The sequence below is a fragment of the Sorex araneus genome, chromosome 2, assembly GCF_027595985.1.
Source record: "Sorex araneus isolate mSorAra2 chromosome 2, mSorAra2.pri, whole genome shotgun sequence".
NCBI lineage: Eukaryota > Metazoa > Chordata > Mammalia > Eulipotyphla > Soricidae > Sorex > Sorex araneus.
Window position 1 is genome coordinate 131,122,785 of NC_073303.1, and position 23,215 is coordinate 131,145,999.

Below are 23,215 nucleotides of genomic sequence, written 5' to 3' on the forward strand. Positions count from 1 at the left end.
CGGCGACTTGCAGCAGCTTTTATTACACACTATGGTCCCTCCTTGCATCCCACTCCTGGTGCTCAGCGGCCCCATGCCAGCACTTCCTTGGTAGCCAGCTGCATCAGGACGTGGAAGTTGAGGTGTAGGTATTTTCTCCAGAAGCGCCGGTCCTGTCCGTACACCTGGGCTGGGTAGCAAGGGCTTCCTGGAGGGGCAGGAGAAGCAGCTTGAGGAGATGGTGGCTGGGGTTGTTCCCGCCTGCCCGAGTCAGAGCCGAGACACCACGGGGGGGATGGGGGGAAGGGCTCACCAATGCCATGCAAGATTCGGGCCACTGCCCTGCCAGAGAACTGCTGCTCCGGCCATGAGGACAGGAGGTGGCGGATGTCCCGGCAGACCTGGTCCTCCCAATCTCCAAGCTGCAAGTGGGCAGACATTAACAGCTGCCCCTTCCATGCCTGAGGTGTGGCAGGGCCCCACGGGGGTGGACGCACCAGAACCTGCCCTGGCTCTGGGCCCTGCTCCTCTTCTGAAACCCCCGGCACCTCTTCCTCGAAGTAGCAGCTGAGCAGGGCCTTGAGTCTGCTGCTGCGTTCCTGGTCGGGCTGCTCCATGCACGGCCCACAGCTGGGAAAGGCCACGCTGCAGTGCAGGGAGGGGGCTCAGCCTGGCAGCCGCCAGGGGCAGCCCGCTCCTGCCAAGCCCTCCCTGTCCCACACCTGTGGAAGGTCTGGAAGGTGCGACGCAGTCGAGATAAAGCCTCCTGCTCCCGTGCCTGCACGCGGCCACACAGGAAGCTGCAGATGTCGTCTGTCTCCTCAGGGCTCAGGTCCCCCCGACTACGCAGGCAGAAGGCCAGCTGCCTGAACTCCACCAGCACCCCAGTGCCCTGGGACGCCCCTGCCAAAGAGCGTGTCAGGCACAGCGGGCGAGGAGGCAGGGCTGGCTCGTCCTGTCTGGGGTGGGGAGGCACACCTGTCCCCAGCTCAGGGTCCCACTGCAGCTGCTGAAGCTCCCGCCGCACCAGGCGTAGCTCCCAGCCCATGGAGTCTGCTAGCGCCACCACGTCAAAGTCCAAAGACACACCACCCCCAGGTGTGCTCTTGGGCGTCTGCCGGGCCACACAGGCGGCTAAGGCCAGGCACCTGTGAGAGCGGGCGGGGTGGTCAGCAGCAGCCCTGGTCCTCTGTCCCTGTGCCCTGCAGAGGACAGCCGCTTACCTGCGAGCCAGGGCCTGCAGCTGGGCGGGGCCCCCGGGAAAGTGCAGGTGGCAGTGGGAGTAGGTGGACGCCTGCAGCTCCAGCCAGTGCTGGGGGTGCAGCTCAAGGTAGCTGAGCAGGGTCTCGATGGCTGGGGGAGGGGAGGGCAGGGTCAGGGGTATGGGATAGGCCAAGGACAGGGACGCGAGGCAGGGGCTTGAGGTAGGGTCTTAGTGGTTGAAACAGAACAGGGCTTGGGACGGGACCATGGGGGTACTGCCCTCAGGTCCATGTCTGGACTCACCCTCCTCAGGCATGTCCAGGGCCTGCACCATCGGCTGCACCGGGAGGGCCCGCAGGTGGCCTGGGCACCGAGCTGCATGTGACTTGCCGGCTTGCTCCACCTTCTGCAGGGACCCAGGCCCTGGTGTGATTTGCTGGAGGCAGCGGCAGGGTGGGAAGATGCTCTGCACCAATCTTTTCACTGCCAGGAAGTCGGTGGCCTGGGCATGCACGTGCCTGCGAAGCTCCCGTAGGTCCTCGCCCTGCATCATCGAGTGGGAAGGTGTGAAGGGGTTTGGACCTGGCTGGGCAGGGCTGGGGCCACACCCACCTGAGGCTGCAGGAACAGGTGACACTGGGCTGGCTGCCCGTCGCGCCCAGCTCGGCCCACAGCCTGCACATAGCTCTCCAAGCTTGAGGGCAGTCCCAGGTGCAGGACAGCCCGCACGTCCGGCCGGTCCAGGCCCATCCCGAAGGCCACTGTGGCCACCACCACCAGCAGTTGGCCCCCCATGAAGGCCTGTTGTACCCGCCGCCGCTCACGACTGCTCATGCCTGCGTGGTAGGCTTCTGCTATGGTCTCTGGGGCTTGGCCTGCAGGGAAGAGGCAGATGGGGGGGGGCCTGGCCTGTGCCGGGCAGTCCATGGGGGCCTGCTTTGAGCCTTGGCCTCACCTCCAGGCCTCCGGGCCCCATGCAGACAGGTGCGGAGCAGTGCAGCTACCCGCTCTGTGTCCTCACGCCTGTTGCAGTAGACAATGACAGAGTCCAGGGCACGGAAACGGTCACTTTGTAGCAGTGTCACCAGGGCCTGCAAGGGACAGGGGTCAGCATGGGCCAGTAGGGCTAATAGGAGTCCAGGGTTCCGGGCAGTGCCCTACCTGATCTGGGTCTCTGTCCATGGACACGGACAGCTGCAGGTTGCTGGGGATGGCGGTGGGCCCCTGGGCCAGGCCACCGGCTACACCCAGGTGTTGGGCCACATCAAGGGTGGTGCTGCGTGTGGCTGTGGCCGTGAGACCCAGGAAGGTGTGCACGCCCACCTGCTCCCGAAGCACCTGTGGAGGGTGGGAGGATGCTCAGCCTTGTCTCTCCCCACCCTGCCCGCTTGGACCCACAAAGGACAAATCTCACCTTGCAGACACGCAAGTAGCAGGGCCGGAAATTGTGGGACCACTGCGAGAGGCAATGGACTTCGTCCAGGCAGGCAAACGCCACCGCAGGCAGCTGGGTGAGGCAGGCCAGGCCCCCAACCAGTGCCTCGGGTGACAGCATCAGCACATGCAGCTGGGCTGCCTGGGCCTGTGGGCACGAGGTCAGGAGGTCCAGATGGAGCAACCCCCTGGCACCCAGCCTGCTGGTCTGCAGTTCACTCACCTTCTTCAGTACAGACTCCCGCTGTTTCCTGGTCATGCCGGAGTGGATGCAGGCAGCCTTCAGGCCTGGGGGCAGGCCAGATACCTATGGGTTGAGGGACACCGTCGAGGACAGGACCCCACACTTTGGCCCATCCCCCAGGCCCAAATGGTCTAGGGAAGCTGCTGTTGTCTGCACAGACCCAGGGGACTCTTCGGAGCACGTGTGGGGTTGGGGGAGTGGGGAGAGGTAGGCCATCCTGGGGTGGGCCTCTGGCTTCCCGCACTCTGCCCAGCCTGGGTAGGGATCAGTGCCTAATCCAATCCACACACCTGGTCATCCATGAGCGAAAGGAGGGGCGAGACAACCAGTGTGAGGCAGGGGCTGCGTTGAAAGTACAGCAGTGCAGGAAGCTGGTAGCATAGGGACTTGCCGGCACCCGTGGGCAGCACCAGCAGTGTGGACATGCCTGGGGGTGGAGGGGAGAGGGTCAGCAGGGCTAGTCTGTGGCCCAGCCTCAATGGGCCATGCTGTTATCCTCACCACACAGAATTCGCATGATGGCTTGCTCCTGCCCTGGGCGGAAAGCCTGGTGTCCCAGATGGTGTAGAGCCTGGAAGACCTCAGCTGGTGTCTCTGTGGATACATAGTAATCAGCGTGGCTCCCAGCAACTCCTGTGCAGGCTCCTGGCTGTGGGGTTGGCTCACCTGGCATCTCCCCCGAGGGTGCTGGCTGGTAGAGTGGTAGCATGGGAGATGGGCAGGGTGCTTCAGGGAGGTGCCTCTGTGGGGACCCTGGACACTGAAGGTTGCTGGTTTCTACATCTTCAGGTAGGAGAGTGGGTGGAAGCTCCAGTTGGGAGCTGCTCGCTCCCTTCTCCCTCCCACCTGGCTCACCAGGGCAGGAGACAGGGCCTATGTGAGGGGCGACCGTCTCCATCACGGCCAGTGTCTGCGACTTGGCCTCGCCACCCTCTCGGGAGGCCGAGGTTGCTTCTGGGTCAGAGAGGGAACCAGGAGATCAGAGGGGAGCAGCACAGCAGCCTGGCCCACACCCCGGCCCAGGTGAAGGCCAAACCCACCGTGCTGGGGACACTCAGATCCCCAGTGGCCAAGCTGTCCACACTTAAAGCAGGAGTCCTGGCTCATGGGCCTGCGCCGAACCCTGTCAAGACCCTCTTTCTTTTGCCACTTCTGCTTCCACACCTGGAAGACCCCACAGACAAGTCAGGTGGCAGAGGAGGCAGTAGGGGTCAGGAGAACACTCGCTGCCCATCTTACCTGCCGGCGGAGGAATCTGCCACGCAGGGCTGGGCCCCGCATGTAGTGCTTATGTTTCAAGTTTAGCCGCACGTAATTGCCCCGATTGTGCCTTGTGGGCCTAGAAGGGATACATAGGTGAGCCTTGCCCAAGGTACTGTTCACCCAGGCTCGTCTTAAGGGGTCCTCCTGGGAGGTAACAGCTGTGGCACCTGGGAACTGTGTGTGCAGGAAGGGCTAGGGCATGTGTGGGCACCCCAGGGCTGGCTTCATCTACCAGTGCAGGCCCAGCAGAGTGAGTTGGGAACCCCACCGCGCCCTGGTCTTCCTGAGCGCCTGTAGGGTTCCTGCTTTGTCTCCTCTTCTTGTCTTCACTTGTGCAGGATTGAGAGGTCACTGTCTGCAAGGCTGGAGCCTCCACTGTCAGTGTAGGCATTTCAGGGCCAGTGTGGGGAGCTGAGATTGAAGGCTGGGATGTCACGGTGCCTGGGTCAATCTGGGATTCCCTGTCACACCGCTGCAGCCAGTCAGGGTCCAGGGAGCCCAGCCTCAGGCTCAGGGACGCCCGCAGCTGCTGTGGCCGAACTGGCTTCGGCTGGGGTCTGGATGACTGCAGGGGTCCCCGGAGGACACCAGCAGCCTCTGTGTGTGGTGGTTCTGGGGAGGGCAACTTGGATGAGGTTCCTGGTGGAGACAGGGACTGGTGGCCCACGGCTGGCCTTGCCTGACAGGGGGAGGTGAGATCAAGAAGCACAACTCAGCCCCAGATTGTTACGGACCTCAAAACCCACCACTTCCTCCCCCAAGGTGAGCCAGGTGAGAATGAGGAGGCGCCAACAGAGAGAGGATGGACTGACCCTTCTGCAGGCACTGCCAGACCTGGAGAGAAAGGAGTGTGCAGAGCCTGGCAGCGGTGGTTGGAGCTCCGGTGGGGGAGAAGGCAGCTCTAAACAAGGCTGAAGGCTCTGCTGCTCGTCCTCCCCCTCTTACCTGAAGGGCTGCCTGGAAATTGGCCTTAAGCCTTTTCCCATAGTCCAGTGGTAACCCATGAGATCTGGATCCTGGAGTGCGATGGAGCCTCTGGGTTGCAGCCCTATTCAGGTGGGACCCCCAAGAGCTGGGCTCAGACACCTGCTAGAAGAGAGAGATCCAGCCAGGGGAAGGGTGGACTGCTGAGGCAGAGGTGCCTTCGGCCCCGTGCCAGCCCCCTGGAGATCTGGAAGGGGACCCTCCTCTACCCTATGCTCTGTGCCCACGGGATCTGTTCCTCTGGTCTGACCCGGCCACAAAGTAAGCGGGCGGCGAGCTGGGGGCCGCTACCTCTGTCGGGGCCTGAAGCGGCTGCTGGGGGTCGTGGGGTCCGACGCCGCCGGCATGGCGCGAGGTCTTCTTCAGGGAGCGGTATTCTCGGTAGAGCGCTGGCGGCGGCCGAGAGTCCGGAGGTAAGTCGGGGCCCCGCGTCCTTCCCTGTCCCCTGACCCGCGCCAGCGCTCACCTCGGGTCTCCTCGGGCGCCGCGTCCACGTCTTCCTGTGAAGCGAGCCGTGTCAGCCCTGACTAGCCCCGACCGCCCGCACACCAGGCCCGTCCCACCCCTCACCTGGCCCGGCCGCCGTCCGTGTAGCTGCAGGAACGCGCGCTCCCAGCTCAGCAGCTGCTCCCGCACATCCAGGATTTTCTCCATGGCGCGCTCGCGAACCTCCCGCCGGCCGGGCGCTGCCGCCGCTAGCCAATTAGGGCGCGCGGTGGGGCCGGGGGCGGGCGGCGCGGGCTGGCCAGCCAACTAGGGCGCGCGGCGGTGCCGGGGTCGGGCGGCGCGGCGGGTCAACCAATCCGGGGGCGTCGGGGAGCAGCCCGTGGGCGGTGGCACGTCATCTCGGCGCGCGACGGCGCTGGTGGGGAGCGAAGCGGGCTGCGAGGCGGGGCCGGCGGCGGAGGCGGCAGTAGCGGGCCTGGTGAGCCGGTCCGCGGCTGGGTTGGGGCCCCGGCGCCGCCGCCGCACGAGGCGGGCGCGAGAGCTCGGCCTGCGCAGCCGCGGGCGGCGGCCGGCCGAGGGCGGGGACCGAGAGGTCTCGGGCTCCACACTCCGACCCGCCCGGGAAGTGGGATCGAGCGCATCCCGCGGACCCGGGCCCTGGGCAGGGCAGGGCAGGGCAGGGCGGGGGGCCGCGGGGCCCCGCGGGGAGCGGCCTGGCCGACCCCCGTTTCCTCTCGCGGCAGGTGCTGTCTGCCTTGGCCTGTCGCGGCGACGTGTGAACTGCGCTCGCGAGATTTGGTCACGGGTGGAGCGACCCGCGGTGGGCGTGGGAGGACGGCGGGCTTGGTCGAGCCGCCCCCTGTCCCCGCTCCGCGCCCGGGCTCGAGCTCGAGCCGGGCTCCCTGGCCTGCCTGTGCTCAAGGTGTGCAGGGGAGACCGCGTTGGTGGCGAGGGCCTGGAGTACCGTTACTTGGGCAGGGGCGCCTACGGCCAGGTGCGTCCGCAGCGTGTCTGTGGCAGGTTGGCGCTCTACACGGTGCTTGCCTCCGCTCAGCTATGTGATGACCAGCCTGGATTGGACGCTTGACCTCTCAACACGGCTGGAGCGTGGGTGTGGGGGCTCAGGGGAAATGTGTAGGTAGGAAGTGGGCACCTCCAGATGCAGTAATTAGGGCTGGGTCAAGAGCCCCACTCACCTTGCCCTTCTGCCTCCCTGCCTTGCTGAACACAGGGTGGGTGAGGAAGCAGCGAGGAACACCTAGCCCTCTCTGGGAGTATACTGCCTCTCCGGTATTGGATTGCATCTCTAGAGCACTGTGCAACTCTGGGTTAAGGGCTTTCAGCAGTGTCTCCTGGGTCTGAGGTGCTGGGATTGAAGCAGTGGGCTCTGGAATGTTGGTTGAAGGCAGTTTCCCTGCAGAGACCCCCACTTCCACATACCCTCCCGTGCTGGAGTGTGGGGGCTGGGGTTTGGCCTGGCTCTTTCTACTCCTCCAAGCTACCTGGTGCCTGGTAGCTGCTTGAGCCGTATCAGTGCATGCTGTGGCTGGGTGGTGGTCCATAGTCTCGCCCCTCCACTGAAGGTACCTTCCCTGCAGGTGTCTGCCCACTCAGTTCAGCACCATGCACACACTGTTGTTCCTGAGTACACGGCAGGTGCTCCAGTGCCAGCTGGCCGCCTGCGAGGCCCTGCCCCTTCTTCCGAGAGAGCTTTTTCCCCTGCTGTTCAAGGTGGCCTTCATGGACAAGAAGACAGTTGTGCTTCGGGAGCTGGTACACATATGGCCCTTCCCGTTGCTCAGCTTTCAGCAGCTGCTGCAGGAATGTACCCACTGCAGCCGGGCGCTATTGCTGGAGAGACCCAGCACAGAGAGCATGCAGGCTGTGATCCTGGGACTGACCGCCCGGCTCCACACCCCAGACACTGAGGCTGGCATGCAACCCCTGTGCAGGTATGAATTCTGAGGGCTGCCTCCGGCTGGGCAGGGAACAAATTAAGAGGGTTCCTAAAAGAGGTTTTAGTTCAGTGTTACGACACAGTGCAGTTTGGGTCAGTGACTCTTGTCCTGAGGTGGGTGGGTGTGGACTCTGCGGGTTGACCTGTCTCTGCACTACGATGCTTGCAGGAAGCACACACTGCGGGTGCTGGACATGACGGGCCTCCTGGATGATGGGGTGGAGCAGGACCCAGGCACCATGAGCATGTGGGACTGCACTGCAGCCGTGGCCCGCACCTGCATTGCCCAGCAGCAGGGCGGGATGGTGGGGCCTGGGCTGGGCCCCTTGCCTGTGGAGGTACGTGTGGACCTGCGGGTGAACCGAGCCTCCTATGCCTTCCTGTGAGAGGCGCTGCGCAGCAGCATGGACAGTCCGCTGCGGCTCTGCTGCCGGGACTTGCGGGCCGAGGATCTGCCCATGCGAAACACGGTCGCCCTGCTGCAGCTTCTGGATGCAGGCTGCCTGCGCCGCGTGGACCTGCGCTTCAACAATCTGGGCCTGCGTGGCTTATCTGTCATCATCCCACATGTGGCCCGCTTTCAGCAGCTCGCCAGTCTGCGGCTCCACTATGTCCATGGGGATTCACGGCAGCCCTCTGTGGATGGTGAGGACAACTTCCGCTACTTCCTAGCCCAGATGGGTCGCTTCACGTGTCTGCGGGAGCTCAGCATGGGCTCCTCTCTCCTCTCAGGGAGACTGGACCAGCTGCTCAGGTGAGTGGGCCCCACTGCTCTCCCTCCTCCCTCCATGAGATCCTTCTCTGTTGCTTGACTTCTGTGTCCCCTGCAGCACCCTGCAGAGTCCCCTGGAGAGCCTAGAGCTGGCCTTTTGTGCTCTGCTGCCCGAGGACCTGCGCTTCCTGGCACGGAGCCCCCATGCTGTCAACCTTAAGAAATTGGACTTGAGTGGCAATGACCTGTCTGGCAGCCAGCTGGAGCCCTTTCAAGGCCTGCTGCAGGTGGCAGCTGGGACACTGCTGCATCTCGAGTTGACCGAGTGCCAACTTGCTGACACACAGCTGCTAGCAACACTCCCTGTGCTGACGCGCTGTACCAGCCTCCGGTACCTTGGCCTCTATGGGAACCCGCTGTCCATGGTGGGGCTCAAGGAGCTTCTGCGGGACTCTGCAGTCCAGGCCGAGCTGCGCACAGTGGTGCATCCCTTTCCTGTGGACTGCTATGAGGGTCTTCCCTGGCCACCTCCTGCCTCTGTGCTGCTGGAGGCTTCCATCAATGAAGAGAAGTTCGCCCGTGTGGAGACCGAGTTGCATCAGCTACTGCTGGCCTCTGGCCGCGCCCATGTGCTCTGGACCACAGACATCTATGGGCGCCTGGCTGCTGACTACTTCAGCCTTTGACTGCAGGTCCTGGGGTCCAGGTGTGCCAGAGGCCCTCCCTCCTGGAGGTGTGTTTATTTCCTTGTTCCCGTTGCCTGAGCCTGCTGTTCTACCCTGACTCTTGACTGCCCTGGCCATAAGACTGGATCCCAGGTCCGCCTGCACGCCCGGCTTGGTTCAGATGCAGTTTGTGGCCTTCTGCTGTTGGCGTCCTTTCTGTGGAACCTTCCTCACGCCTCAGCTGTGAACTGAGAGGGCTTCTCTGGGCCCAGCATGAAGGCGGGTAGCCCTGCAGTGGGTGTAGAGACAGGTACTGGCTTCCACAAGGGCTGGGTCCCAGGTCTCAGGAGCTCCTTGTTATGGTTCTCCCTTCCTGGCATCTACGACACTGCCTGTGTGCTGGGACACTGCCTGTGTGTTGGGCGTTTGGGACCAACTTGCACTGTGTTTGGAAATAATAGGTTGTTAACGCTTGTGTCCTAAATGGCCTTAAGCGATTTGCCCTTCCCCTTTTCACGAACAGACCCTGGCCCCAGCAGAGTTTGACTTTGAGTTTGGGGTGGGGAGAGGCGTCTGCCCCCGAGGGGATTCTGCCCTGCCCGCCCTCCTTGCACGCCCGAACCCCACACACGGCTCACCCACACTACGCAGCTTCCACCCTTTACTTGAGCCTGCGCAGGTCCCGTCATCCGCGCGCACCCGCCTGCATCGTCATCTGCGCGCGCCGCGCTCAGCAATGGATCTCATAGGCCCGCGGTGGCGGCGGCGGCCCTTGTGCGACCTCCGCCGCCGCCCCCTCGGCGAACAGGGGCTTGGAGCGGTCGATGACGAACATCTCGTGGCCGCGCTCGCCGCGGAGCTCCTCGAGCTGCGCGAAAGTGCAGGGCCCGTCCGAATAGTCGTTGATGAAGAGCGCGCCCTCGCCCGGCGGCGCCGGCGCCTTGGTCCTGCGGCGCCGCCGGCAGATGGCCGCGGCCAGCAGCAGCGCCGTGAGTGCCAGCAGCGCGATGGCGGCCGCCACGGCCGTCTGTGTGGCCAGGCCCAGCGCGCGGAAGGCCATGTTGCCCACCTCGCGTGGCGGCGCCTGGCGCACGGGGCCGGCGGGCGCGGGCGGCGCCTGCGACGCGTTGACCAGGAGCTGGAAGGGCGCGCGGGCCGCACCGCCGGCGTTGGCGGCCTCGCACTCATACTTGCCGGCGTGTGCCAGCGTGATGTTGGTGAGGAACAGCATGCCGCTCCCGGTGTCCGGCGCCCCCGGCCCGCGCGGACTCTGCGACCGGCCGGCCGGCGGGGCCTGGGCCCGCCGTGGCCCCTCGCGAGGTTGGGCCACCTTCCTCCAGGTCACCAGGGGCTGTGGGTAGCCGGAAGCCTGGCAAGCCACCCGCAGGTCCTCACCCAGGTTGGCTGTCACCTCCAGCGGCTCCACGTGCACGGAAGGCGGGATGCAGATGAGGCTGCTGCCGGAGACCTCCAGCAGGCTCTGAAGAGCCAGGCGCGGGGGTTCGGCACACACGATCTTCTTGTCTCTGGAGCTTAGCAGCCGCTGGCCCCCCGCCTTGATCCAGACTCCCAGCCAGTGCAGGGCGCAGTCACAGCGCCAGGGGTTTTCTGTGGGCAGAGCGGTGGTGGGCTTGCTGCCTGTGCCCAGGCCCGCGCAGCTGCATTGGCTAGCCAGAGCAGAAGTCCCTTCCCTTGTTCACAGAGTGGGGGGCCTGGCATCTCTCACTTGACCCCACCCCCCCCATTCACTTCCCTCTGATTCACTTTTCTGCTTCCTGTCCCCACTCTACTGGATCTTGGAAAAGCTGCTGCTCTTTCACTGGAGTGAATCCAGCAGCATTAAATCCTCTCGTATGCCACCTTAGGTCTTGCCTTAGGTAAGACCACATCCGAGGTCTTACCTCCTGGAGATAATCTTAGTGTCCACTTCTCCTTCTCCCTGTGGCCAAAAGTGCAGACCCCCCCACTCTGCCCAGCAGATTCAGATATCCTCTGTCTTCCTAAGTCCTTGAGCTGCCTTGCCTCAGCCCCATTCCTAGCTGACCCAGCTGCAGTAGTGCCGTGGCCCTGAGCACCAGTGCCCTTTTGCCACTGCCACCAAAGCCTGGTGGAGCCCCCTTACACCCTGTTAGTGGTACCTGTGAGGCGTAGGACCTGCAGGCTGGCCAGTGGCTGCAGGGCCTCATGGCTGATGGTGCCCAGCTGGTTCCTGCTAAGGTCCAGCAGTGCCAGTGAGGACAGCCCACTCAGTGCCTGGTCCTCCAGCAGCTCGATGCTGTTTTCCTGCAGGTGCAGCTCTTGCAGTCGCTAAAGCAGGGACAGGAGTTGAGTGGAAAGGGCCCTGGGGAACAGACTCCCTCCTTCCCAGGGCAGGCTGGCTGGGATTCTTTTCTCCCTGTTGGATGCCCAGGAGGCCCCCTACCCTTGATGTTCCAATTCTCACCGGCAGGTGCAGGAAGGTGAAATCCAGCAGTTGCACTAGTTGGTTCCCAGCCAGGTAGAGGATACGCAGTTGGCTCAGGCCGGCAAAGGCGCCTGTGCGCAGGCCCTGCAGCCTGTTGCCGGTGAGCGCCAGCTCCAGGAGGCGGGGCTGCGTCTGGAAGGCTCCTGGCTCAAGGGCTCGCAGGCTGTTGTTGTGCAGGTAGAGGTGGCGCAAGGCTTCGAGCGGTGCTAGGACACCAGGCTCTAGGTGCTCAATGCTGTTGTCCTGCAGGAACAGTGTCTGAAGCAGGAGGGAAGGTGGGTGACTGCGGTGCCAGGCGAGTGTCTCCCTCTGATGGTGCAAACCCGGCCTCCCCCCCCCCCCCCAAGAATGCAACTCACACTGGACCCACCTGTGTCCCTGCAGGGATTCCAGATGGGACAGCACGCAGCTGCAGGGCACCACACTCCACAGTAGCACTGTAGCAGCGACAGTTGTTGGGGCAGCCCACAGCGCAAGGTGGGGACCTGGGCAGTGGCAGCAGGAGCAGCAGCAGGAAGGCAGATGCCCTTGGGGCCATCTCCCATGGGATCTGGGGAGGGGGGGAAACGCGATGCAATCCCCCAGTGGCCTGCCCCCTTCCAGGTCTCCCCTGGGACATACCTCCTGAAACACAGGTTGGCAAGCCTGCCCCCACACTGCGAGCAGGCAGCGAATGTCTGGTGTCTGATGGCTCAAAGATCCATTCAAAGAAAACGTCTAATTCCTTTCTTTATAAAGACAGCCTCATGGGATTGAGGATATCAAATCCTATATGAAAACCCGAAAGTTTCAGTGTTGCTCCTCCGTTCGCTGGGAGAGAGCCAGGACCAGGAAAGGCTATGCTTTCAGCCACTGGTGACTCCTGGGACTGAGGGAACAGCCAGACAGGTTATGGAGTTGGGAGCACAGAACACATGGGGGTAAGGCCTGGGGCCAGGTATCCAGGCACAGGCTAGAAGGGAAGGATGCCAGCAAGCATATCCCTTTCATCAGGGCTGCTCTGTGTAGACCTCCGAGGCCTTACAAGCCAGAGACTGGGGCAGATGCTCCTTTTGATGCTTCCAGGACAAGGTCAAGCTGCAAGTGTTGTCCATTGCTGCCTTTAACCGCCCTCCTCCACCTGGGTCACAGGGAGATCAAAACCCTGAAGGCGTCTGCTGGAATAGCTTAGCTGGAATTGGGGTTTAGGAATGAAAGTATTGGGTCACACCTGGCAGTACTCCTGGCTCAATGCTTAGAGGTTGGCTTGTAGTGCCCAGGGGGTTATGTGCTGGTGACAGCCAGGTTCTCCTATATGCATTACCCGTGCTCTAGCCTAAGCTCTCTAAGCCCAGAGCTGAGTCCCCCCACCCTTTTTTAAAAAAAATCTCACATCCAGTGGTGCTCTAGACTTAATTCTGGCTCTGCATTCAGGGATCAGGGGACCATTACATGGTATTAGGGATTGAACCTGGGTTGACCACGTGTAAGGCAAGTGCCTTGCCCACTGTTTATTGCTCTGGTCATGCTTGTTTTCTCCCTGAACTTATTAGTGAAACTGGTGAGAATGCGGTAGGAAATGGTCTTCTATTTGGGGGGCTAGTCAGACCCCTACAGAGGGGCCTTGGGTCCCAAAGGGCTTCAGATGTGGTGTCCAGTGGGTTGAGACTGTGAAGGAGTGGATGGCATGTTGGACTCATACACATGACACTGATCCTAGATGGATGGAAGCACTGGGGTTAGTCCTGGACAGTGTGCCCAGTTCTAAAGGTGTGGAACCTGTCCAAGAAGGCAGCCCACCTGGAGGCATGATGAAGTTGAGGGTGTGCTGTGCCATCCTCGGCACCCCCCTCCAGTGTCTCTCTGCAGGTGAGTCACCTGGAAAGGGATTCTGTGGCCTTGCTGTGTGTTTCTGTCCTGTTCTGAAAAGGTTTTTTTTTTTTTTTAAATTTTGGGTGAGTGGGTGGGTGGGTGGACACCTGGCGGATGCTCAGTGGTTTCTCCTGGTTCTACACTCAGGAAGCACTCTAGGCGATGCTCAGGAGACCATTGGATGCAAAGGATTGAATCGGGTTGGTCGCATGCAAAGCAAGTGCCCTACCCTCTGTGCTATTCCTCTGGCCCCTGAAACTCTAACGACTTAGAATCACTAGAGAGGAATCAGGTGCAGCAAAAGTTTTAATGCAATAGCGTTGGCCAAGGCAGCAGCAGTTCTTAGGTGTCTCAGGATGTGTGAGATTCTCCAGAAGCTGGGAACGTGCTCTGGGCCCGGGATCCAGTTCCTGCACACAGAGACTGCCCAAGGGTTCTCCTCCCCTCCCCCCCTCCTTTGCCTGGTGGCAGGGACTCTCCCTCCGGAGGGGAAGGAGCGGGCATACTCCTTGGGACTGGACACAGCCACTCACGTCTATGTACAGGGGGAGGGGCCGGGCCGGGCCGGAGGGGAGGGCCAGTTCCCGGATCCTTTAACCCAGAGGCTTCCCCTTAATACTGCGGGGGAGAGTGGACGGCTGCTGTCAGTCCCGGGGTGTCCGGGGCTGTGTGGGGATGTGCAGGCGAGAGGAGGGATCCCCGTGGCGCGCGGTCGCCTGCGATGTGCCCCGCATCCCACTACAGCGCAGATCGGTCCCCAGCGGCCGGTTCGTGTGCGGGCGTGGTCCCGCCGTCCCCGCCCGCCCCCGCCGACCTTTGGTCGCGCGTCCGCTCACCTGACGCTCCCGCGCCGCCGCTCCCCGCCGAGCCCCCTGCGGCCCCCGCCACCGAGCAGCGCCGCACGGGGAGGAGCTGGCGCCGCTTGCGCACGCGCGCCGGAGCCCTCCCGCGGCCAAGCCAGCTGCGGTCAGCGCGGGGCAGCTCGGAAGCCCTTGGCCGCAGGCTGGGCTCAGCCCGGGCCCGCGACCCCGCCCGGGTTCCCGCCTCCCCGACGCTCGTCGCCCGCGTCCGGCCAGGGCCGCGGTAGCACCTCGGACAGCGGCGCGGGGGCGGGGCGCGGGCTCCGGCGCGCACGCGCACTCGGCCGGGGCGCGTGCGCAGCGGCGCGGGGGGCGCGGGTCAGGGCGTCGGGGTCGCGAGCAGTGGGGCCAGGTCCATGGTGAGCGCGAGGCGGCGGCCCTGCCAGCGCACGTGCGAGGGCTGCGCGGGCTCCCCGGGCGCGTACTCGAAGAGGGCGCTCAGCTCGAAGGCCAGCGCCGAGCGCACCAGGCCCACGCCGCCCGCGCGCTCCGGCGCCGGGTGGTAGAGGCGCCCGTTGGCGGCCAAGGGCAGCAGGCGCTTGGGCTCGAAGGGCACGGCCAGGGCCTCGCCGCCGCCGCAGTAGGAGAGACGCGGGGGCCCCGGGCCCACCGATAGCAGGTGTGTGAAGACCACGGGCCGGTCCTCACAGCGCAGGAAGTTGCGCTCCCGGCCGCAGAGCGACAGGAAGGGGAAGGCGGCCTCGTAGCGCCCGCTGCGGTTGAGTCTCAGGCGCGAGAAAAAGGTGACCAGGAACTGCAGGTCTGGGGGGAGATGGTCGCGGCTCAACACCTCGCCCGCCCTGCGTCCCCGGAGGGCGGGAGGAGGGCGCAGAGGTACCTTTGAAACAGGTGGTGAAGTTCTTCATTTTGGAGTCATCCAGGAAAAGCTGCAGACAGAGGAGCAGCCTGAGCGCGAGTCCCAGTGCGGGCGAGCCGGAGCCGGGAAATCTGGGCTTTCCGCTCCCCCCTCCCCCCCTTACCCGGCTTCCTCGCGTGCCGACCCACAACCCTGGCCGGCTTTACCTTCTCCACTGGGGCTGCGGGGCTTTCTCTCCCTCCACAAGTGGGGGGGGGGCCCCTGGGGGCAGCAGGGAGGGGTAGGGGTCCGGGGAGGGGGGCGCGCTGGGGCGCGGCCACGCGGGGAAGGCGGGGCGCGGAGGCCACCGCCCCTTTCGGGCCCCCCCCCCCGCCCAGCGCTGGGCTCGGCGCTGCCCACCTGACCCTGATGATCCACGTAGTAGAAATACTCGCGCGTCCGGGGCTCGGGGCTCTGGCCTTGCGTGTAGGAGACGCCCCCGTCCCTGCTGAGAGCCCGGGCTCCCCGGCAACGGGCCAGGGCCAGGGCCCGGTCCCGAGGTGCCCCGCACAGCGGCCACATCCTCCGTGTGTGCCGGAAGCTGCTAGCGGGTCACGCGGGGTCGGGGCTGCGCGAACTCGCGTCCCCTGGCGGCCGCGGCCTGGGGCGTTGGGTTCCGGCCGCCCGCTCTCGCGTTCAGGGCCCCCTCCCCCTTGAGAGCTGAGGATTTCAGGTTCCGGGAGCAGCGAAAAAGACTCCCTCAGGAACTTGCAGTAAACTAGCCTGTCCCCTGCCTCACATCCCGCCTAGCTGCAGCCCTACTTAGGCCCGACTTTGGGCGCTAATAAAAAGATGTATCAAACCAACGACATGTCTGGAAGCTGTGCTTGGGGGCGGGGGTGGGAGGTAAAAGGGGCCCCTCCAAACCGTGGATTCCATGTCATTTCACTTTGGTCCACCCCACCCATTTCCCTACCTGGGGTCTCTGGCCTGGAACCCCAGGTGTCACAGCAAGTGGCTGGCCCTGGGCTATGCAGCCCAGTTGCGACCAGCAAGGAACCAAGAGACGGAGGGAACAGGCAGGGACCATGGTTCGCAGTCTCCATTTGTCCTTTATTCAAATGTGGTCACCTCTCACGTCAAGTTCATGCGTCAAGTGCCCAGCTGCCTTGCGCTGGCCCCAGTACCCGGACAAGGACGCGCCCAGGGCACAGCCAGACCTGCGCAAATCTGGGCTCTTTTGTTTTTAATAAATAAAAGCTCAACTCAAAAAAAAATATATATATATATAAACTGGGGAGAAATCATGTTTACAACAAATTGTAACTCAACGGAAATGTACAGACTGACTCGAGGCCTCACATCCACCCCCTCTCCACCCCCCCACCCCCACGGCCTCCTCAGTAAGGGGGTCTGGGCTCCACTGACCCCACCTGTGGCTCTCTCTGCTGCAGGTTTGGCTTGGGGATGGGCCAGTTTGGGTTTTTGGTCAGAAAAGAGGATGAAGAAAACAAAGGAATGATACAGCAATTTGCTTTCTAGAGAGGACCAGCAAGGATGGCTCAGAGATAAATAGCATTTGGGTTAAAACTATGTCATTAGCAAATTTAGTTCTTATATCTCTCAGTCTATTTATATCTATACACGGCCGAGTTGGGGTGCAAGATAGATGCTGAATTTATAGTTACACGAAAAATACTCTCGCCCCTCTCCCCCTTTCCCCAAAAATGCCAGGCCAGCCCTGCCCCCCACCCACAGGACTTTGGTTTGGGGAAGTCTGCCAGGGCCCTGGGCCAGCTGGTGTCCCATGACTGGGCACACTCAAACGAGAAGCAGCTGCAGGGCCCAGGAGAGCGGAGCTTCGGGCCAGAGACCCGGGGAACGGGGCAGGAGGCGGCAGAGGAGAGGGCAGCGGGCAGGGTCCAGGCCACGACCAGGAGGGGCGAAGGAGGCAGGCCCTGCCAAGACGGTGACGCGGCAGCTCGCCCCGAGTAGGGCTTGTGCTCTTGGCCACTCGGGAGGGGCAGTGTCGCTCGGCTCCAGGAAACAAGGCACTTTCTCGGGGCTGACCAGTGGTGGGTGAGGCGGCCCCATGGTAAGTGGCCGCTAGGTAGGGGCCAGCGGCACCCTCTCCACAGGGCCTCTGCCCTGTGTCCTCGGGCTGGGGTCGTGGGTAGAGAGTGTGGGTCAGTGCGGAATGGACACGCCTGGCATGCAACCTCAGTGGCCGGGCACCTCCCTGCCCTCCCCACGTGCCCCTGCCCGCGCCTGGCTCAGCGCCCGCCCTCGGCCTCCGCGTGCTATAGCACGCCCTCCATGAAGCTGGTGTCCAGGTGCTGGATGAGCACGCGCAAGAAGGACATCTCCTTGCGCGTGTTCTCGAAGATGACCCGCGGGTCGTCAGATCGGCAGCGTAGGCAGTTGGGTGCCATCACCATGGCGAGGTTGCTGACGTCCATCTTGGTGATGGCCACATTGGCAGGCTGCACGAACACCTGTGGGCGGAGCAACAGCCGCGGGGGCGGTGGTGGAGCGAAGGGCGAGGAGGCAGAGGTGGGCGAGCCGGTGGGGCCAGGGCTGGCGGGGACTGGAGGGAGGTGGGACCCGGAGTGGATGGGGACTGAGGTGGGCGGGGACCGCAAGCAGGCGGGACGCAGGGCGGGCGGGGACTGGAGGGAGGTGGGCAGGGCCGGGGCCAGGGCGAGCACCTGAAGGAAGCGGATGAGGTAGCACAGCACCAGGCGGTTGATGCGGGGCAGCGCGTGCACCACAGCCACGGCGGCCTCAGGGCTCTCGTAGTGCGCGATGCACTGCTCGTAGAACTCGTGCGGGATCAGGGGCTCCTCCAGCTCCCGGTACCACAGCTTCAGCAGCGACGCTGGGGCACAGGCAGGGGTTGGGGCTCAGTCTGGCCCGCGGCACCCCAAGATGGACTAGCAGCCAAGGACAGTAAAGTAGAAGTACAGGCAGAAGGTGGTACGTGGGTGGGCAGGGGTCCAAAGTGGCAAGGGTCTACGTGGGAGATGGACTGCAGGGCCAAAACCTGAGGTCCTGGTCCTGGTCCTGGTCCTGGTCCCTCCTGGACTCTGGCTGGGGGTGTGGGCTTTGCCAGAAGCTAGAGGGGTAGAGGACTTCTTCCAGGAGCGAAAAACAGCTTGGGAGCTGTGGGGTCACACTGCCTCGGCCAGACCCAACCAACTGTGGAGGAGACTGGGCTTACCAGGGACATGGGGGTCCTCCAGGCCTGTGGGCACCTTCCACTGATCCACCTGCAGCTTCAGGGCATTCACCTCATCGATGTCCCCAGGGACTCTGCAGAGCACAGTGAGTGTTCAAATGTCAGGGAGGGGCTGGTTGGCACAGGATTAGGAGTCCAGTGAGGTGTCACTATCCACTCTAGGCCTTTGCTGGCTGCCACACGAGGAGCCACTGAGCCTGAACCCACAAGCTTCGGTTTCTCCAGCTGTTCTGGGCGCCCGCCACAATGACAGGCCGTCACGGAGCACAGACTACTGGGTAGTGCAGAGCCTGCATCAGGTTTGCAGGGCTCCTGTTCTGGTGCCCCACGGAGATGGGGCTGCAGGGCCAAAGCCGCAGGCCTATGTTACGAGGTACCCCACCCCTGCCCGTGTGAGCCACAGGGCTTGGGTCTCCAGACCTCTCAGCTAGGGTTGGGGCAGGAAAGTGGGCTCAGTGGGCCTGATAACCAGCTGCTGCTGCCTGCTACAGACAAATGGCTGAGGCCCCCCGTGCCCAGTCCCGATGACAGTAGCACCTGAAGATGCCTTCTGTCTGGTCGCCGTTGAGTGCCAGCACCTCCTCGGACAGCCGTGTCTGCACCCAGGGCAGCTGGCGGTCTGGGTAGCGCTCCTTCTGCATGCTCATGACCTCCTGCAGTGCACTGCCAAACATGGAGGGGCTAAACACCGCATTCTTGGCGTGCCGAATCTCCTCCACGTTGGGTTTCTTCAGCCCCTGCAAAGACACCCAGTTGTGCTAAGTGTGGCTCAGTAGGGCAGCCTCTCCTTCCCATACCAGCTTTCCGCTTAATGTTATCTGTGCCACAACTGCCCAGATCCTGTTCACTTTGGCTGCCTGTTGCTGAGTCCTCAGGTGTACCCTGAAGCTTCACGTCACCTGCTGGTTACATGGGACAAAGTGGGGAGTCCTGGGCAGTCCAGGCCTCGGGAGGAGCCAGGTGAGAGCCCTGGAATGTGACTGAGCTTGAGAGTAGCTCTGCAAGTTCAGGCATGTAGGAGGATGAAAAGGCAGAAAGGAGATGGGAGATGGAACACCCAGGGGAAAAGGCCAAGCACATAAGCTCTGTGGCACGGTGGCTGAGGCCTACCCCTTTTCAGAGAGCAGGTGCAGGTCAGGAATGGTCTGTGGGCAGGTGCTACCAGGTGGAAAGTGCCTGGAATCGGGGAGAAGGTGGAAGGTGGCTGTTGGGAATGAGCCTGTGCCTGCCCAGGAACGAGATACAGGAGAGAATCTGTTCAGAACTCTGGCTATGGGGTGCCCTACCCTGAGGCGGGGAAGCCCAGGTGGGATGGGCACCAGATGCTCTAGCCAGAAGGGCGCTTGCTGATCTTTGGAGTCCACCCTGCAGCTGAAGATTGGGCCCCTTGGCAAGCACCAGGCAGCTCCTCTGCACCCCGCAGTGCCCTGGGCGGTCTCCCCACAACTATGCCCACTGGCTCTTCCACACCCCACATGCAGGTTGGACTCCAGGAGAGCAGAGCCCTGCAAGGACTAGGGGTTGGAGAGGCCCTGTCTCCTTCAGATCCCTCCCCGCGTGCCTCCCAGGCCAGCTCCCCCTCCTTCTCCCCCCTGCCCAGCTCTACCTTCTTAGCCCCGGTCAGGGCTGCCTTCTGCAGCTTGTGGTAGCAGTACTTGGCGTATGTGCTTATTGCCACCCCTGGAAAAGAAGGGGTACTGGTTGGTCTGATGGTGGTGTGTGGGCACACCAGCCAGTTCCAAGAGAAGCAGCAAGAGGGATGAGAGGAGGCAGCTCCTTTAGGAGTCTCAAGTCCTGACTGGCCCATGCAGGGCGGTGTCCTTCAGAGAGACCCACAAGTAGGGGGCAGCCCCCATTCCCTCACCTACAGCTGAGCTGGCTAGGAAAGGGACCAGAACAGGAAGAATGATCCGGGTCTCAGGGCTCTCTCTCCAGCAGACCAGGCGGAGGGGGGGGGTGTTGGTGGGTGATGACAGCTGCTTCCACCAAGGGCCAGAAGGGCCAGGGCTGAGCAGAAGGGACTGTGAGCTCGCAAGGCAGCAGTCCAGCTCTCCAAAGCCATCTCTGTCCAGGAGCCCATGGTGTGGGCATCAGCCTGATTGGGAGCAAGGCTGACCCTCAGTGTAAAGGAAACGCATGTAGCAACTGGGAACTGCCAGCCAGCAACCATGGCCAGTGGAGGGCTGTCTCTGGCACTCCCAAGAGTTGAAGGTGTGAGCAGGAAGAGGGTGACATAAAAGCCACCAGAGCCCAGGCTGGCACATGAGCAGGGAGAGAGAGTATCAGCAGGAAACTAATAAACTCCGAGAGCGTCCAGCGTTTAAGGGGCAGAGGACAGGCACAGACTTGGATGTGTGGCCTGGTCCATGACGGGCCCTTCCTGAGCAGACTCAAGGATCCAGTCTGCCGGGGAGCCGAGGGAATGGGGAGGGGGGAGGAGAGTAGAGGAGGGTAGAGATGGGAAGAGGGGAGAAGAAGAGAAGGGGAGGGGAGAGAAGATAGAGGGAAAAGGAGAGGAGGGGCAGAGCATTCACACAGGGGTTATGGTATTTACTTTGCTGTTCAATCCTTGGCACAACACATGGTCCCTTGAGCACCACCAAGAGTGATTTCTGAGCAAAGAGCCAGCAGTAAGCCCAGAGCACCGCCCAGTGTGCCCCAAAACCCAAAGCCCAAACAGAAGAGGAGGGGAGGGCCAAGGAGAAGAGGGATAAGGGGCGGGGAAAAGGGAAGGGGAAAGCAAAGAAGGGCAGAGATGAGAAAATAGGGGAGAGGAGAGAAGAGGGATGAGGAGTGAAGCAGGGCCAGCTGGTGTCCCAGGGGAGGAGCTGACAGCTCTTAGTCCTTGGGCTGACCGCTATGCTGGCCGAGCACCTCCTGTCCTGACAGGGTAGCAGTCATTCTCACAGGCTCAGTCCCAGTGGTCTGTCCTGGTCTGAGGAGCAGAGCATGGACGTGGCCTCTGGATAGCATGAGGCATGTCGGCAGACATGGCCCCAACTATGCCCACACATGTGCTGCTCCTCTAGGCAGAGTGCCTGGGCCCTGAAGACTTGGGCCCCCCTCCCCCCGTGCCTCAGTCCCTTTCCTGGCAAGGCCAGGCAGTGCTGGGGACATGCCCAAACCTGTTTTAGTCTATGGGGCTGTCTCTGGTGTCCCAGCACCCCGGCCTCCCACTCAGGGTGCTCAAGGCTCCTCCAAGGGTGGGAGGACAAGCAGGCAGATCCTCCTTGGGACGGCACTGAGATCAGCGCTGTTGGGAGGGACGCAGTCTCTCTCCGGACAGAGACCAGACTCTCCCGGAGTTTGGCTAGAGGAGGGGCCTGGGCAGACGCTGGGGGGTCCCGCCCTACTATGGAAGTCCTTGCTGGCTTCTTGGCTGAGCTCCCAGCCCTGTCCCTCACAGTACCCTCACCTCACACAGGCCTCGTTCCCCTGGACTGGCCCTGCCACTGTGATCTCGCCTGCAAGTGAGCGCCAGATTCGCTCCCTGGGCCCCTCAGCCACGGGGCAGTGAGTATACATCCCCCCAGCCCAGAAGCATTAGAGAGAGGCCAGGCGGCCGAGGCCGGAGCAGAGCTGTGCAGAGCTGCGCACAGCGGGAGGGCCCTACCATCCGGCTCCTCAACATAGGGCTTGGGTTTCTTTCTCAACTTGGATTTCTTCTTAGTGTTCCTTTCCAGGAGCTCTCTCATGTGCTGTGTCACTGGGGAGCAAACAGAGCCATGAGGACGCGAACACATGCCAGGAGCACACCCCCCAGCGCAGAAAGGTCCTGGGACGGGGAGGGTCCACCTGAGGGAGAGGTACAAGCTTCCTCCCGAGTGGCTTGGGCAAGAGACATAGCCCAGCCATGGTGGCCTTGCATTCAGCCACCTGGGCCACCTCCCACTGCCACAAAGGAACTCAGGGCATGCCACACATAGCCAGTGAGCATCCTGTCTTCACTGCTCCTTTCCATGTGTACCCTGGATGGAGTGGGCAGCCCATGAAGCAGGAGGCGCTGCAAGCATGACCAGTGAGTGCACAGAGGCAGTCCCTCACCAGAAACTGTCTCACTGCACGCGCTGCCCCTGCCTCTAACACAGGAGGTGCTGGGTTCTCAGGTGTGAACACACAGCCCCAACCCCACAGGAAAACATTGGTGAGACCATGTTTCCCAAAATGGTCTATGGAATGCAAAGCAAGGATTAAGGTAATCTTTTCTGTGTGTGTGTGTGTGTGTGTGTGTGTGTGTGTGTGTGTGTGTGTGTGTGTTTTGGGGCCATACCCCGCTATACTTGGGGCAGACTCCTGGCTCTAAACTCAGGCATTACCCCTAGCCGGATTTGTGGGGTGCTGAAAGTCAAACCCAGGTCACCACGTGCAAGGCAAGTGTTCTGCCCTCTGTATCACCTTTTCTTTTTTTTTTTTTTTTTTGGTTTTTTTTTTTTTTGCTTTTTGGGTCACACCCAGCAATGCACAGGGGTTACTCCTGGTTCTACACTCAGGAATTACCCCTGGCGGTGCTCAGGGGACCATATGGGATGCTGGGATTCGAACCTGGGTCAGCCTGGGTCAGCCTGGGTCGGCCGCGTGCAAGGCAAGCGCCCTACCCGCTGTGCTATTGCTCCAGCCCCCTGTATCACCTTTTCTGCATTTGGAGACTCAATTCTTCCAGTCCCACACAGGGGAAACCATGCGTTCCCACCCATGCACCTAACTAAAACGACCCAAAGCTGCTGTCGTTCCCTACCCACCCTGTGCTGTCTGAATCCTTACTCAGCATTCTTACAAGGACTGAAATCACATAACACGAATCCCCCTCATTCATAGGTTTTCAAAAGTTCTCCCTCCTCTCCTTTCTTCTTTTCGGCTGTTCGAGGTCCTTTACTTTCTACGAATTGTAGAATCAGCCTGTTAATTTTTTTCTTTGTGGGGGGAAGGGAACCATACACAGCTTTGCTCAGGGATTATTTCTGGCCATGTGCTCAGGAGTAAACCCTGGCAGTACTCAGGGGATCATGAGGTGCCAGGATTCAAACCAGGGTCAGCCGCAAGCAAGGCAAATGCCTTCTCTCCTATTCTATTCCTCTGGTTCTAACACTTTAGTTGATACCACGATCTTGCAACTGCTCA

The 23,215-nt window shown here is 62.2% G+C and overlaps 5 protein-coding genes across 15 annotated transcripts in view; 1 reads left to right on the top strand and 4 right to left on the bottom strand.

Moving 5' to 3' along the window:
* Positions 1–2: 2 nt before the first annotated feature.
* On the bottom strand, positions 3–5,777 carry RECQL4 (RecQ like helicase 4). 8 transcript variants are annotated; one of them, XM_055125842.1, is made up of 22 exons: positions 5,678–5,777; positions 5,574–5,607; positions 5,399–5,496; positions 5,069–5,212; positions 4,291–4,802; positions 4,100–4,199; positions 3,901–4,024; positions 3,527–3,814; positions 3,362–3,454; positions 3,151–3,287; positions 2,840–2,923; positions 2,597–2,764; positions 2,344–2,520; positions 2,138–2,273; positions 1,795–2,057; positions 1,486–1,726; positions 1,203–1,332; positions 958–1,127; positions 702–882; positions 477–624; positions 293–401; positions 3–187 (listed from the first exon to the last, which is right to left on the bottom strand). In XM_055125842.1, the coding sequence occupies exons 1-22, from the start codon at positions 5,759–5,761 to the stop codon at positions 63–65; spliced, it is 3,546 nt and encodes a 1,181-aa protein (XP_054981817.1). In that variant the 5' UTR covers positions 5,762–5,777; the 3' UTR covers positions 3–62. The 8 variants fall into 8 exon arrangements, with proteins under 8 accessions (XP_054981817.1, XP_054981815.1, XP_054981816.1 ...); XM_055125840.1 differs by having other exon boundaries at positions 3,362–3,814; positions 5,069–5,209; XM_055125841.1 differs by having other exon boundaries at positions 3,362–3,811.
* Positions 5,778–7,177: 1,400 nt separating this feature from the next.
* On the top strand, positions 7,178–9,372 carry LRRC14 (leucine rich repeat containing 14). Its single transcript, XM_055125874.1, has 4 exons — positions 7,178–7,506; positions 7,681–7,849; positions 8,096–8,265; positions 8,342–9,372. The coding sequence occupies exons 1-4, from the start codon at positions 7,178–7,180 to the stop codon at positions 8,907–8,909; spliced, it is 1,236 nt and encodes a 411-aa protein (XP_054981849.1). The 3' UTR covers positions 8,910–9,372.
* A 164-nt stretch (positions 9,373–9,536) lies between these two features.
* Positions 9,537–14,172, bottom strand: LRRC24 (leucine rich repeat containing 24). Its single transcript, XM_055125871.1, has 5 exons — positions 14,040–14,172; positions 11,723–11,902; positions 11,332–11,610; positions 11,027–11,195; positions 9,537–10,496 (listed from the first exon to the last, which is right to left on the bottom strand). Exons 2-5 carry the CDS (start codon positions 11,888–11,890, stop codon positions 9,619–9,621), a joined length of 1,494 nt encoding a protein of 497 aa, XP_054981846.1. The 5' UTR covers positions 11,891–11,902; positions 14,040–14,172; the 3' UTR covers positions 9,537–9,618.
* C2H8orf82 (chromosome 2 C8orf82 homolog) lies at positions 13,492–15,712 on the bottom strand. The gene is made up of 3 exons (XM_055125884.1): positions 15,280–15,712; positions 14,902–14,950; positions 13,492–14,825 (listed from the first exon to the last, which is right to left on the bottom strand). The coding sequence occupies exons 1-3, from the start codon at positions 15,439–15,441 to the stop codon at positions 14,383–14,385; spliced, it is 654 nt and encodes a 217-aa protein (XP_054981859.1). The 5' UTR covers positions 15,442–15,712; the 3' UTR covers positions 13,492–14,382.
* Positions 15,713–15,951: 239 nt separating this feature from the next.
* ARHGAP39 (Rho GTPase activating protein 39) overlaps positions 15,952–23,215 on the bottom strand; it is a 65,630-nt gene continuing 58,366 nt past the window's right edge. For 3 of the 4 annotated variants that reach the window (XM_055125849.1, XM_055125848.1, XM_055125847.1), the window contains 5 exons: positions 19,704–19,777; positions 18,635–18,834; positions 18,080–18,171; positions 17,568–17,737; positions 15,952–17,354 (listed from right to left, as the gene is read on the bottom strand). In XM_055125849.1, coding sequence (XP_054981824.1) covers positions 17,160–17,354; positions 17,568–17,737; positions 18,080–18,171; positions 18,635–18,834; positions 19,704–19,777 — 731 coding nt within the window. In that variant the 3' untranslated portion in view covers positions 15,952–17,159. Of the gene's footprint in view, positions 17,355–17,567; positions 17,738–18,079; positions 18,172–18,634; positions 18,835–19,703; positions 19,778–21,710; positions 21,804–23,215 lie in introns of all 4 variants that reach the window. The other variant, XM_055125850.1, reaches the window with a different exon arrangement.

Coding starts and splice junctions, on each gene's coding strand:
- LRRC24 (XM_055125871.1), bottom strand. CDS start 11,890: ATGGCCCCAAGGGCATCTGCCTTCCTGCTGCTGCTCCTGCTGCCACTG. Junction 11,611..11,722: donor GAATCCCTGCAGGGACACAG/GTGGGTCCAGTG, acceptor CTCCTGCTTCAG/ACACTGTTCCTGCAGGACAA. Junction 11,196..11,331: donor TCACCTTCCTGCACCTGCCG/GTGAGAATTGGA, acceptor TCCCTGCTTTAG/CGACTGCAAGAGCTGCACCT.
- RECQL4 (XM_055125839.1), bottom strand. CDS start 5,761: ATGGAGAAAATCCTGGATGTGCGGGAGCAGCTGCTGAGCTGGGAGCGC. Junction 2,924..3,150: donor TTTCGCTCATGGATGACCAG/GTGTGTGGATTG, acceptor CTCAACCCATAG/GTATCTGGCCTGCCCCCAGG. Junction 2,058..2,137: donor TGGGGCCCGGAGGCCTGGAG/GTGAGGCCAAGG, acceptor TCTTCCCTGCAG/GCCAAGCCCCAGAGACCATA.
- LRRC14 (XM_055125874.1), top strand. CDS start 7,178: ATGCACACACTGTTGTTCCTGAGTACACGGCAGGTGCTCCAGTGCCAG. Junction 7,507..7,680: donor GGCATGCAACCCCTGTGCAG/GTATGAATTCTG, acceptor CGATGCTTGCAG/GAAGCACACACTGCGGGTGC. Junction 7,850..8,095: donor TGGGCCCCTTGCCTGTGGAG/GTACGTGTGGAC, acceptor GCCCGCTTTCAG/CAGCTCGCCAGTCTGCGGCT.
- C2H8orf82 (XM_055125884.1), bottom strand. CDS start 15,441: ATGTGGCCGCTGTGCGGGGCACCTCGGGACCGGGCCCTGGCCCTGGCC. Junction 14,951..15,279: donor ACGTGGATCATCAGGGTCAG/GTGGGCAGCGCC, acceptor CTCTGTCTGCAG/CTTTTCCTGGATGACTCCAA. Junction 14,826..14,901: donor CTTCACCACCTGTTTCAAAG/GTACCTCTGCGC, acceptor ATCTCCCCCCAG/ACCTGCAGTTCCTGGTCACC.